We start from the raw sequence: 13,921 nt of genomic DNA, 5'->3' as shown, positions 1-13,921 counted from the left end.
AAAATATAATCTAATCCATTTTACAGGAGACCGGACCGTACCATTTTACAGGAGAGCTTTCAAAATAAGTAGTTCACAAAGTCCCGGCAGTCCCCAGTACAAACCAGTATACACGTAGGTACCAGTGAGAATAAATCCAGTCTTTGTCATGTAACACTGTATATCTGAATGTATATTTCGTACCTCCCTATACAGCAGATGCAATATGTACACATATACATTACGTTTTTTTTGCCTCTATAGGTAACCACCAGTCAATGAGACTCTCTCGTCCCAAGGTGTCCACACACGTTAAATAAAATTGTCGACTTGCACTTTAAAAATAATATTTTTTTTTTCTTTTAAATTAATATATGATCAAAAATAAAAAGTATACTTTGTTTTTTCACAGCGACACATACATGAGTGTACCGAATACAGACGAGTTGTGCAACAGCAGCATAGACAAAAGGTTCTACTGAGCTTTACAGATCTGATATGTTGTAGGAAAGAAGAACACAGAGCCCACTCCTGCCGCTGCTGGGGAGTCGTCTATACAGTATATACACCTATATACTGTATATGTACATAGTAAGTGACTTGTGCAGCCCTCTCCAGCAGCCTTAGAGGTAGGTCAAGCTAACATTTCGGAGCAACTGACACACAACAGCGACGTTGGTTTGACCACTTTTCACTGGCACAAAGAACCAGCCAATGGACTTTCCATTTATTCTTTGTGTGGTGTGTTGTTTTTTTGTTTTTTTTTTAACTTTTTTTTTTTTTTTTTTTGTCTTCCCCCACTCACAATTGTGTTACCTTAGGGAAAAAAAAAAAATCAAATTGATATTTAGCTATCAAACTTGTCCATAAATTTTGCCGTTGCGGGTGGAATCATCCAATTAGAATAAACACAGTCATTGGCATATCTTGAAAAAACAGACTTATTGGCATCGAATCTCGGGATTGGAACGGGGCTCTCTTCAGGCCAGTTCGGATAAGACATGCCTAAAAATGAAAAGACATCATTTGTTCTGCACTGAAGAACCAAAAAATATAGAGTAATAGCTTCACGTGCAGACAGTAAGGCCCTTGGCAAAACTCCCTTTAATGAGAAAAGATCATAAGCCATTGATTTTGCGACAGGGACACACAACACAAGGAAAAAGAAGCACAAAAAGAAAGAAGGATAAAAATTCAGCTAAAGGTTCGTCTTGGGGCTATTCGGCATCACCACTTGTGGGTTCGTGCACCTTAACAGAAAGCTATGCTAGTTCTTTGCTGCAGGCCTAGACGTGGCTTAGGACGGACATAAAATTATGAGAAATTGGATGGGGCTTATGGCTCCACCCACATATGATGGGGCTCATTGCTCCCCCCATCACACCACTGCCACACCCCCTTTCCTAGAGTAGTAATGATTGCTTCATCCAGTGGAACTAAACGAGCACCGATCACATTGCCATCAATAAGCGACACGTGTTACCCTCAGCAGTTGATAAAGAATACATTTACTATGTTCAGTCAATATTACTATTACCGTCACCATCAGTAGCGTAGAAGCTACATCTACTGTGTATGGGCATTCCCTGACTGTCCACAACAGCAAATGTCAGGACAAGAAAGAATTGTCCAAGCTGGAACCTTCGTCCTTTAATAAGTTCCTATCCAAGGTGTCTGCAAGTGACTTAGCCCCCTTTCCTCTTTGATAGTACATTCACACGCAGCCAAGGGTGCATGTGTATAGGGGAGTAGAGATGAGTGAGTAGTATTCGATGGAATACCTCGCTCCCATAGGAATGCGTGTAAGCGGCCGAACACCAAAGGGTTAAGCGCATTATATATTCACTGTGCTTAACCCCTTGGTGTTCGGCCGCTTACACGCATTCCTATGGCAGCGAGGTATTCGATCGAATACTACTCGCTCATCTCTAGTGGAGAGGAATGTCTGTTAGCAGAACAAGTGTTCTCCTGACAGGCACCTATACTATATGGCCACATTAACTCAAAGAGGGTAATTGGTACGGCGGCTCTTTTTGCTTTGACTTGGGAACCACAATGACATATGACTGCTTCGGGTTCGTTTTACTGATGTACGGCCATTTTTACTTTTATGGAATTGCACTATAGGCTGGATGTATATTTCTAGTTTTTGAGTCCGGATTTTTAGTCCATGTCAGGAGGAAGTCTTTCCTATCCATTTGTTTTCTTCAAAAAAAAACTGCACTAAGAACTGCATGTGTGAATTAAGCATTCCTCTACAAGACAAAAGCAATGGAAATGGAATTAAATGGTAATGGAAATAAATTTATACATGGGGTTTTGCTTAGTATGCATCTGGAAGGTAGCAGAGACTGACGCTGCACATGGATTTGTGGTGTTCTTGAAATCCCAGTTCTTTGCACTGGCCCTTTCTGCTTTACGTAACAATGTATACATTTTTTCCTGGAGTTCTACTGGAAAGATTTATCCTACAGGAGTGAAAGGGAAAAGTCACGAGCCGTGATCCTCATGTACTTATACTAGGGTGTGACTATTGCAAGGTCCGGTTCACATCTGCGTTCGGGCCATTCCGTTGTCCTATCCGCTTGAAATATGTGGAGAAAAAAAGTCCTGCAAGCAACACTTTAGGCTGAGGCCCCACGTTGCGGAAACAAAGCTTTTTTTTGTGGCAGATTTTGATGCAGTTTTTTGAGCCAAAGCCAAGAATGGCTACAGATGGAATGGGAACACTATAAAAAGTTCTTATACTTCTGTCTTCTGCTCAATCCACTCCTGACTTTGGCTGAAAAAATCGCAACAAAATCTGCCACAAAAAAAAAGCTGCGTTTCCGCAATGGAGCCTCAGCCTTACTCTGCATATTTCGGGCGGAAACTGGGCAGAAACCTAATGGACCCCATTTTAGTCTATGGGGTTTGCAGGTTTCCTTAGGTAACTGCTTTGTATATGCGGTTAGGTTTCCGTTTGGGGGTCCTGAACAGAAACCCGAGCGCAGATGTGAACCAGGTGGCCGTTATATCAAAGTTGAAATAACTATAAATTTGGTGTGACCAGATCTCACGGTCACTGCAGCAGATAGATCACAACGGGTGCATATAATAAGTGGAGCCTATGTCAACCAACCAGATTTTACCTCTGATTTCTTGAGAAGCCATTTGGAAAATGTTGTTCCTAGTTGCTGTATCAACACTGAGTCACACCAATTATTTTTATGGACAAGGGAATTAGGGTTGAGCGATCGGGATTGGAAAATTTCTCGATCGCGATCGAAATGCCGATCCCGATCTTTTCCGGCGGGATCATGATCAGAGGTTATCTCAGGATCAGTTCAACCTTATTCATGTATATATCATTAATAGGGTTGAGCGATCGGGATCGGGAAAGATCAAGCAAATATCGCAATCGGGATCGGCTGGAAAATAATCGAAAATTGGATTTCAAAATTGATCCTGAAATCTCAAGATCGGCTCAACCCTAAAGGGAATGGTTTTCAGTGTATAGCTGATCTTACAGTTTTTGTAGATACTAGCCATTTACTTATACAAATCATAAATATTAAATCAACATTTTTGCGTTTCCCAGGCAATAACAATGGCTTATGTCTGTGCAACAAGAAAGAAGTTGTGAAACATGAAGATAAGGAGAATATACTAAGAGGAAGTCCACCACGTAAGGTTGCAAATTAAGACTGAGTTTTCGTCAGGCCAATGTATGTGATATTTTAAAATCCAGAGTCAGTCAATATTAATATTCTTACACGCATTGGTAAGACTCTTCCCCTTAATGTGTATAGGGTAACAAACATAGAATAATGGAAAATCCCAAGTCTGATTCTTTTGTTATTGAAAATCAGAAGCAGAAATAATTGAGGAGGAGTTTTGGCAAGAACTATGCTTACTGTCTCAGGTCACCAACACAACAAGACACTTATACCAGAGACATCTCAAGAAACAACATAAAAGAAACAATTCTGCACAAAAGCATAATGCAAAACAACTTGTACACGGCATTGTCAGAACGCAAGCCTCTTGTTTAAGGGGTTTATGAGATCGAGAAACGACGCCATGTTTGTCTATGGCGCTCTCGGCTATTGCCGCTAAGCCCTATTCACTTGAACAAGGATGAGCTGCAATACCGGTTACCACCCATTAACACGAGTGGCGCTGTTTCTTAAAGCAGCCACATTTTTTTTTAATCTCATAAAAGCCCTTTAATGATCTATCCATGATACGTTATCATTAATAAATAATAAAATTTTATATATTTCTATATTCAAATCGGTAGGGAGCTATGTGGATAGCAGATTAGGGGGTGTTTGGGTAGAGCTAGGCTACTGTACATTTAGGGTTTGTTTTTTTTTTTTGCTTTTTTTTACATGGGGTTATACCATGCAGATGGTCATTTTATATTCTTTATATACTTTACCTATAAGATAGATCAGGCTGACCACACCCAGTTCTAAGGTTAAGATCTTTGTGCCAGAAATAAAATGTGGTCATATTTTTTATATTTAGCGTATGGTTTTCTGGCTACAATTAGGATATGGTGTTCTGGGCATACTTAAGATATGGTTTTTGTTACCTTACACAACATGTTATTCCTATCATAATAAATCTATATTTAACTTAAAGGGGTTATCCATCAGGAAAAAAAATTTCCATTGTGTGTGAAAGGTAAATAGATGAGATCCACTAATATATTTTATTGCTCAAAGGTTCTCCGCTTCCCCAATATCAGTTCTGGTCCCTCCATTTCCAGTTGGGTCTTGACACAGGAGAATATTTCTTGTGTTGGCGCTTGACTATGTGGTATATGACAGGGCGACAGGGACAGCTGGTGGACTGTCTCATTTCAATGGCAAGGCTGGCTCAATTCTATGCCACAGATTTAGGTAGATTTTGGGCCAGAATTTGTTGCGGAGTGGGAGCCGGGCATTTCGTTTTTCCGCGAGCGATTTTGAAGAAGTGACGTGCCCTATCTTCCACATTAGAATCAGTCGCAGGAGACTGTGGCGTGTCGCTCCCTCTAGACTAGGCCCATTCATTTAGGCATAATCCGGAGTGGAATTCCGCGATTGGATGCCGGTGCACTGTATGCACTGCAACGGCAACCAGTTGCGGATAGCCATTTTTTTGGTCCGGAATCTGAGGCGGCCTCCGCGCCAAATTCCGGACCAATAAACTCCCACGTGAACTTAGCCTTAGAGTGTGTCTATTCACTACCGAAATATCGAGACCCAACTGGAAGAGGAGGCCTGGGACCGAGACAAGGCTAATCACTGGAGATGGACCTCTGAGAAAATTGCAGTAGATCCAACCATTTTACATCTCAGATACAATCGACATTTTGTGGCACTTTGTAAATAAATAAAACTACAAGTAATGTCATCTCTCTGACCTATTCAGGAATGCACAAAAACCTCAATACAATGATATAATTTAACAGCTGAATGAATCCAAAAAACCTCAATCATGAATGGTGAAAGGCCCTACATTCATCAGTTTTGTCATATCTTAGAAATGAATCTATATTGTGGTCCTTAAGCCATGGTAAGATAGTAATAGTGCGATAATATGGAAGCATCAATAGGAGACATAGCTATTATCTATCTCAAGAATCTAGAAAAAGAATCCATTTTCATACAAGTTACCAAATGCAGTAAATATGGCAATCCTATCTAGGACTTCCTACTGTTGCCCTTGGACATGACATAGGGTAATCTCCAGTCTGTGTATCGAGCACCTGCACAGCAGGTCTGTGGGATATCAAAGGTTAAGAACAGGGGGGTAACTCTGGGGTGAACAGAGGTAGCTGTTACCACTGGGCCCTGACATTCTGCTACATAAGACACCAGATGAATTCTGGAAAAGTTTATAAACCTGTTACTATAGCAGACAAGTGTTTGTCTTTATGGTCTGAAAGGTATTCAATTTTTTCCCGCATTGGGTCATACTATATACCTATAATATGCAATAACAACAAGTTATCCTTTGTCCACTGGATCGGGCATAACTGAGTGGGGGTCTAACTCTTGGTATCCCCGCAGTTAACAGCTTGGGGTCCTACGTTGCCCGGTTGGAATGGAGCAGCAGTGGCCTATTCATCAACATGAAACCATCGAAAAGATGTCAAGAAGGGTGCTTGGCTATCTCTGGCAGTCCAACAGAATTAAAATGGAAAAGCTCATTGCCCTATTGGCTGAGCCAAGTGTCTATGTGTATAGGGAAGTCTTGAGGAATAACAATTGGCCAGTCAGCAGCCATCTAAAGTTTATGGCCAAATTTTAAGTTTCTTGTGATTGAGTAGGGTTGAGCGATCGGGAAAGATCGGATCGCGATTGGAGATTGAGCAAATTTCACAATTGCGATCGGCTGGAAAATGATCTAAAATCGGATTTTAAAAACGATCCTGAAATCTCAAGATCGGCTCAACCCCATACATGTATATATCATGAATAGGGTTGAGCGACCGGGATCAGGAAAGATCGGATCCTGATCAGCGATTAAGCAAATTTGACGATCGTGATCGGCTAGAAAATGATCGAAAATTGGATTTTAAAAACAATCCTGAAATCTCAAGATCGGCTCAACCCTAGTCTGGAGCAATAAATATTTTATTCAATCAATCTATAAGTTAATGTTTTCTCATCATTCAAGCTCAGGCATGAATAAAGTGTCAATGACTGGTGACCAATATTTGGTCCTCTTATAGGAGGATCTACCTAATGCATATACTACATCTCTAAGTTGATGCTCACGATAAGCCTAGACCTTACTGTCTATTGGATGCACTCGCAGATATCACTATGACTGCACTAAAGGCCAAGGCCCATAATGATTATTGAATGGTAGCTGATGCTCTTATGGGATAGCTTTTGTCCAGATAATTTCCTATGATATGGACATATTGTATATAAGTTATATATTAAGTGCTGTTGGTTCACGCCATACAATGCCAGATATGATTTAGAATTCGAGCTTTCTATTTATGTACAGAATTTTCTTGGCTACACTTTAGGCATGTGTTTTATGGAAAATTTCTACAATATAGTCTTATGAGTCTTTTGAACATTGCTGCAAAATGATTTTATCCATTGGCGTTAAAATTTAGCAAAAATAATAAAAAGTAAAAATTGAAAATGAAATTAAACAGCTGTTAAAGCGGAGTTTGGTTTCTTAGAGACACACAGCCCTGGGGTTGTTGAGAAGCAGAGTTCTATAAACGCTCACATAGATGGCATTTGTCCTACTGGATAGCGCAGCTAGAATCTAGTAAACGCATGGGAAATTCTACCATAGAGTTTGTTTTCAATCCAAGTTGAGGGCAGAGTTCTGGGGAGTGGGGCATTATTACAGTCCACCAGGGGTGTCTCCTCTTCAGAAAGCCCATCGTCATAGAGCATAGAGTCTGCGGGAGTAGAGGCGGCAAGGTCCAAATAATCCTATAATGTGGAAGAGAAAATGCAGGTTACAAATACTTTCAATTAAAATATACAATATATATTTTAGATAACAAATAGGGATGAGGGATCGGAAAAGATCGGATTCCCATCGGCGATCGAGTGAATTTCAAAATTCCAATCCCTATCTTTTCCAGCGGGATTGAGGTCAGAGGTTATCTCAAGATCGTCTCAACCCTATTCATGTATATATCATTAATAGGGTTGAGCGATTGGGATCGGGAAAGATCGGAATCCGATCGGCAATCGAGCAAATTTTCACGATCGGGATCGGGTTCAGCTGGAAAATGATCGGAAATCAGATTTTAAAATCGATCCTGAAATCTCAAGATCGGCTCAACCCTAATAACAAAGCAATACATGCAAAGGACAAAAGCAGTGTTGCTCTGTGGTGTTAAAAGGCTTGGGCACCAGGAGAATATTTCCTGATTTTTACTTGGCACCTCTTGGCATTCTCCACTTTCCATTGTAACCATGTCCCAAATAAGCCCCAAATATTGGGTTGAAACTGCTATGCAATGTGGAAGAGAGACAAGAAGCTATGCCTTGGATGCTGTGACTGTTGTAATGGACATTGTCCCTTATAATATTTCCTAGAAACAAATTCTGTATTGTTGTTTGATAGCTGCAAGAATCCTTACTACTGGTCAGGCCCACCAGACAAAGAACGGTAATGGTCCACAGTCTGGGTATTGGGGATGAGCAACTGTACGGCGGCCACAGACTTCCCAATTCCTGCACTTGTGTGTGAAAAGTGCATAACAAATGTTTGTCATTGTCATCATTGCTAGAAAAACGGGAATAGCTGAGCCCTGTCTCTTCTTGTTAGCTGAAGACGGACTCAAAGCATACAAGACTGTCTTCCCCTAGCAAGGACAGACAGCATTTGAGTAAGTGCTATTGTATCCTGGTATTGTCAGCACTTGGATCCCCACCAGTCAACGCTTATACCATTTCTCAACAACATGCCAAAAGTTGTCCGAAAAATGGGATCTATTGGACTCACCGTAAAATCCTTTTCTTGATGTATTCACTGGTGGACACAGCACCACGGGTAGGTAGCCGATCTTGAGATTTCAGGATCGATTTTAAAATCCGATTTCCGATCATTTTCCAGCCGATCCTGATCATGAAATTTGCTCGATCGCTGATCGGAATCTATTCTTTTCCAATCCCGATCGCTCAACCCTAGTCAATGCTTCTCTATGGGAAAAGTCACTTTTAGGGTTGAGATAATCTCCGACCTCGATCCCGCTGGAAAAGATCGGGATCGGAATTCCGATCGCGATCATGAAATGTACTTGATCGCCGATCAGAATCGATCGCTAAACCCAAACCATGGGTCTATATCCCATGGTTATGTGTCTCCCCATTGATATAAGCAAGAAAATGGGGTTTTTTGTACTCACCGTAAAATTATTTTCATGATGTATTCACTGGAGGACACATGGGATATAGACCGGTGGTGCTGTGTCCCCCAGTGATATAAGCGAGAAATACAGTTTCACATTGAAGCACTGTATAGCGTATACCTACTAGGGTTGAGATTTCAGGATCGTTTTTAAAATCCGACTTTATTCTAAATATTCTATTTACATCATTCAGCTTGAATATCCCATTAACCCTTTCAGACTCACCCTGCTTTTCACCATCATTTTCTCCAATTCTTTACTGATCTCACTAAACGTTGGCCTTTTGTCTGGCTCCTGCTTCCAACATTTCAGCATAAGATTGTACCTATAAATTCACAGGACAATTATTTGTTTCATTATCTAATAAAATCTCCATGGAAATGGTATAAAAGAGCTTAAATTATAAAGGGTATATTTGCATTATATTGAGGCAATACAGTGTGGTTAGAAACCCGGCTTACGCTTCAGGCTTTGTGCATCAATCCATTTCTACGATAGATATTCAGGTCCTTTTACAGCTATGTGAGCACAAGCTTAGTATAATTCGAGTAAATTGATATTTTATTGATGGTAATCTACAAGGTGAAGATGCCAATACAAAGACTTACATTTCATCACTGCAGTTCTCTGGTTTTTCCATCCTGTAACCAGTTTTCAGGAGGTTGAATAGACGCTCTGGAGCAATACCTGGATATGGATTTCCACCAAGGGTAACAATCTCCCACAGAAGAACTCCGAATGACCATCTATTAATATACAATGGCACAACAATAAAGGCTATACTTAACCAGTCCTGACACTTCTAGAAATCATGGTCAGTTTTCATAAGTGGTGGTCCAGGCCTTGAGACCCCACCTTTTGCAGTCTATTGCCCCTTATACAGTATACACTATGTGATCAAAAGTATCCAGACACCCCCAAAAACATAAGTTTTTCATATTAGGTGCATTGTGCTGCCACTTACTTCCAGGTACTCCATATCATCAACCTCAGTAGACATTAGACATCGTGAGAGAGTAGAATGGGGCGCTCTGCGGAACTCACGGACTTCGAACGTGGTCAGGTGATTGGGTGCCACACATCACACAGGTCAATGCCAAACGATGCCTCGCTTGGTGTAAGGAGCGTAAACATTGGACGATTGAACAGTGGAAAAACGTTGTGTGGAGTGACGAATCACGGTACACAATGTGGCGATCCGATGGCAGGGTGTGGGTATGGCGAATGCCCGGTGAACGTCATCTGCCAGGGTGTGTAGTGCCAACAGTAAAATTCGGAGGCAGTGGTGTTATGGTGTGGTCGTGTTTTTCATGGAGAGGGCTTGCACCCCTTGTTGTTTTGCGTGGCACTATCACAGCACAGGCCTACATTGATGTTTTAAACACCTTCTTGCTTCCCACTGTTGAAGAGCAATTCGGGGATGGCGATTGCATCTTTCATCACGATGGAGCACCTGTTCATACTGCACGGCCTGTGGCGGAGTGGTTACACCACAATAACATCTCTGTAATGGACTGGCCTGCACAGAGTCCTGATGTGAATCCTATAGAACAGCTTTGGGATGTTTTGGAACGCCGATTTCGCACCAGGCCTCACCGACCTACATCAATACCTCTCCTCAGTGCAGCACTCCGTGAAGAATGGGCTGCCATTCCCCAAGAAACCTTCCAGCACCTGATTGAACATATGTCTGCAAGAGTGGAAGCTGTCATCAAGGCTAAGGGTGGGCCAACACCATATTGAATTCCAGCATTACCGATGGAGGGCTTGTAAGTCATTTTCAGCCATGTGTCCGGATACTTTTGATCACATAGTGTATTGCCTCTTTTACTGGACCCATACGGTAGACTGTCCCTATTACAGACCCTAAGTAAGGACCTTACTGAATGAGGTCTTTACTATATAAGAGGCCTGCAATAGAGGGCCCTTTCTATATGGGTTTTGCAACAGGGTCCCTTACTGTATGGACATCTGTAATGGGGCCCTTACAGTATGGGGGCCTGTAACAAGAGCCCTTATTATAAGGGTCCATGTTTCAGGCTCCTATGCAGTAAGAACCCATTATAGGAAATGAAGTATGGAGTTTAGCATTATGTACTTGGTGACTTATCCTCTCTAAAGAATAAAGCAGTTTAAAGTTAATGTATCATCCAAAAATGAGCAATTGTTTAACTCCACTTTTAATGTTAAGTCATAAGTCTGGTGATACATTCAGGGAACCAGTTTCCGATTTACAAGAAGGATGTTGTACAGCAGAAAGAGCAGAGTATATTGATATATAGAAAAAGATTTAAAAAGATGAAGAGTCCAATAGGCGGTCCCACTAAATGATTGACATTGTCAATCTGTAGGTAGCACCACCCAAAAAACTTATAATCTTTGAAAAATTTTAATGAAATAAAAGTAGAACTATATATCAATCTGCTCTATAACATGCCAACGTAACAGTGTGTCCTTTGGACACCATCAGATTCTCTCCGTTTTAAGTCCCAGTCTGACCTTGGGTGTAATAACATGAACTAGCAGCATCATAGGTCCGATGAGCGAATAGTATTCGATCGAATACCTCGCTCCCATAGGAAGGCGTGTAAGCGGCCGAACACCAAGAATATTCACTGAGTTTAACCTCTTGGTGTTCGGCCGCTTACACGCATTCCTACGGGAGCGAGGTATTTGATCGAATACTATTTGCTCATCTCTAGTCCTTAGTTCTGATGATTAGGCCTGTGTGGCCCTAATATGGCTGCTGAAATGATTCTGCCGTATGGCCATCTGAACGAGACATTACCTAGAAGAACTGAAGCCCATAGAGTTGCATCCTACTTGTTTGCATAGGCTGCATAATTGATAAAAAAAAATCACAAAAAGTTTCCTGATATATGTAGATCATAAAAACTTACACATCACTCTGTGTGGTGTATATGTGATCAAACAAGGATTCTATAGCCATCCACTTCACAGGTATTCTTCCCTGGAAATTAGAGGGGAAGGGGTTATTAAGTATAAAACTTGAGTTATATAGATTTTCCACGAAATTCCCAATGGTGATCAATCTCACAGGATTGTTGGGATCACTTGTAAAAGAAGTGTTAAGAGTTAAAAAAGAATCAAAGAAGGAAATGTCTCCCAATTCTTCCTCAACAGCAGTCAGAAGATACTAGTAGACGGATTAGACGTCTTAGATTTCAACATGTCCGATCCTTTGTTCTTACAAGAAATAAGTCGATGCCGTTGGAGATAAATATTCCCTAGTATGGCCCAAGTATGTGTATTATAGGAGAGGAAGTGACATTACCTTGCTTCTCTTTACATAGGAATCCTCTTCATAAACATCACGAGAGAGCCCAAAATCAGATATTTTCATCTTACGACCTTCTGCCACAAGTACGTTTCGTGCTGCCAGATCTCGATGAACAAGCTGGTGAAATAACAGGTATTCATTGCAATATACCATGAAAATAAACAAAAGTGCACATTTTTGAGAAGAATGCCCCTTATTCAGAACAGATTTCCTGGGCCCCACCACATATTCAGCATACTGGCCATCTTCTTTGAGACCAACTTGTGAAGGATATTTTGGGTTGTAGCCTTAGGGTAAGTTCAGATGGAGATTCTTGGTCCAAAACCTGAGGTGGAGGACGCCTCAGGTTCTGGACCAAAAACCAGGTAGCCGTGGCTGAAAGCCAATGCACTGCACCAGTATCCAGCCACCCACTCCGCTCCGGATTAGGCCCAATGAATGGGTGTAGTCAGGAGGAGAGAGTGTCTTCAGGCCAAATCGCGAGGCGACTCTGCCTGAAGAATGAGCATCTCGCTTCTTTATTACCAGAAAGAACTCCTGAGCGGCTCCGATTGATTTCAATGGGAGCCATATTTTTGGTCAGGATTTTGAGGCGGATACGGCCTCAAAATCCTGACCAAAAATTTCCATGTGAACTTACCCTTAAAGAGCTTGCATTTTTATTTTCTCAGTTTAGTTTTAAGACTATGACAACTGAAGTGGATCTATATATAACAATAGTTTTATAATAGTTTTAAGACTATGCCAAGTTTCTGACTCTCCTGTAGGAATACTTGGAAATAGGAATGGAAAGCATTGGTAGAAATTACCGTATTTTTCGGACTGGACTATAAGACGCAGCTAGGTTTCAGGAGAAAAATAGGGAAAAAAAATTTTCAAGCAAAAAATGGTAAAATATTTAATGTATGGGAGTTGTAGTTTTGTAACAGCTGTAAGACCACATTGACAGGTGACCCTGCAGCTGTATGGGAAAGTATAGGGCGTTTTTTTTGTGGGGTCAGATGTACTTTTTAGTTATACCATTTTGGGAAATGTCTATTGCTTAGATCACCTTTTATTTAAATCAGAGGCAAAACGGTGAGAAAAACCCGGCGGTTTAGAACTTTTCATTTTGACGTTCACTGTACAGGAAAAATATTAGTAGACCGGGCATTTTCAGATACAGGGATACCTAATGTATATGTTTCACAGTAATGTTATACTTTTATATGTATTTTAGGGAAAAGAGGTGAACTTTTATTTATTTTATATTATATTTTTTGAAATTTTTTTTTTTTTTTTACTATTTTATTAGCGCCCCCTAGGGGGCTTGAACCTGCAATCATTTGATTGCAAGTCCCATAGACGGCAATACAAGTGTATTGCCGTCTATGGGAGATTCTATACATTACTATTGCGGAAGGTCATAGACCAGCCACAATAGTAATATAGCGATGACAGGCTCCTGGCTGTCAGCGGAACAGGTTGGCTCCTGCAAGCTCGCCACGCAGGAGCTGGCCTGCAACTTTAAAGGTATGGGTCGGTGGGGACCGGCCCCAAGGCTAACTTTAAACTTTTTTTTTGGGGGGGGGGGAGAGGACATCTCCGGTGGGCATCTCCGCTGCAATTTTTACAGTGGAGTTGTCGGAGCTCGTGCCTCTCTGATTGCAGGCAAAAGCTTCGGTATTTGATGGGGGAGGGAAATTTGATGCCTGCGATCAGAGATCGCAGGCATTCGCTCCGAACCCGGCATCCGCTATAATAGAACGGCAGATGCCGGGGAGTGTGTTAGC

The 13,921-nt window shown here is 41.3% G+C and overlaps 1 protein-coding gene across 1 annotated transcript in view; it reads right to left on the bottom strand.

Moving 5' to 3' along the window:
- Positions 1-242: 242 nt before the first annotated feature.
- Positions 243-13,921, bottom strand: part of RET (ret proto-oncogene) — a 50,349-nt gene continuing 36,670 nt past the window's right edge. Inside the window, exons 15-20 of the mRNA XM_075257925.1 lie at positions 12,144-12,266; positions 11,749-11,819; positions 9,457-9,594; positions 9,074-9,173; positions 7,271-7,418; positions 243-984 (exon numbers count right to left, since the gene is read on the bottom strand). Coding sequence (XP_075114026.1) covers positions 827-984; positions 7,271-7,418; positions 9,074-9,173; positions 9,457-9,594; positions 11,749-11,819; positions 12,144-12,266 — 738 coding nt within the window. The 3' untranslated portion in view covers positions 243-826. The remainder of the gene's footprint in view (positions 985-7,270; positions 7,419-9,073; positions 9,174-9,456; positions 9,595-11,748; positions 11,820-12,143; positions 12,267-13,921) is intronic.

Source organism: Leptodactylus fuscus, chromosome 10 (genome assembly GCF_031893055.1).
Source record: "Leptodactylus fuscus isolate aLepFus1 chromosome 10, aLepFus1.hap2, whole genome shotgun sequence".
NCBI lineage: Eukaryota > Metazoa > Chordata > Amphibia > Anura > Leptodactylidae > Leptodactylus > Leptodactylus fuscus.
The sequence above is the reverse complement of the archived record's forward strand: the minus strand, read 5'-3'. Positions and strand labels throughout refer to the sequence as shown.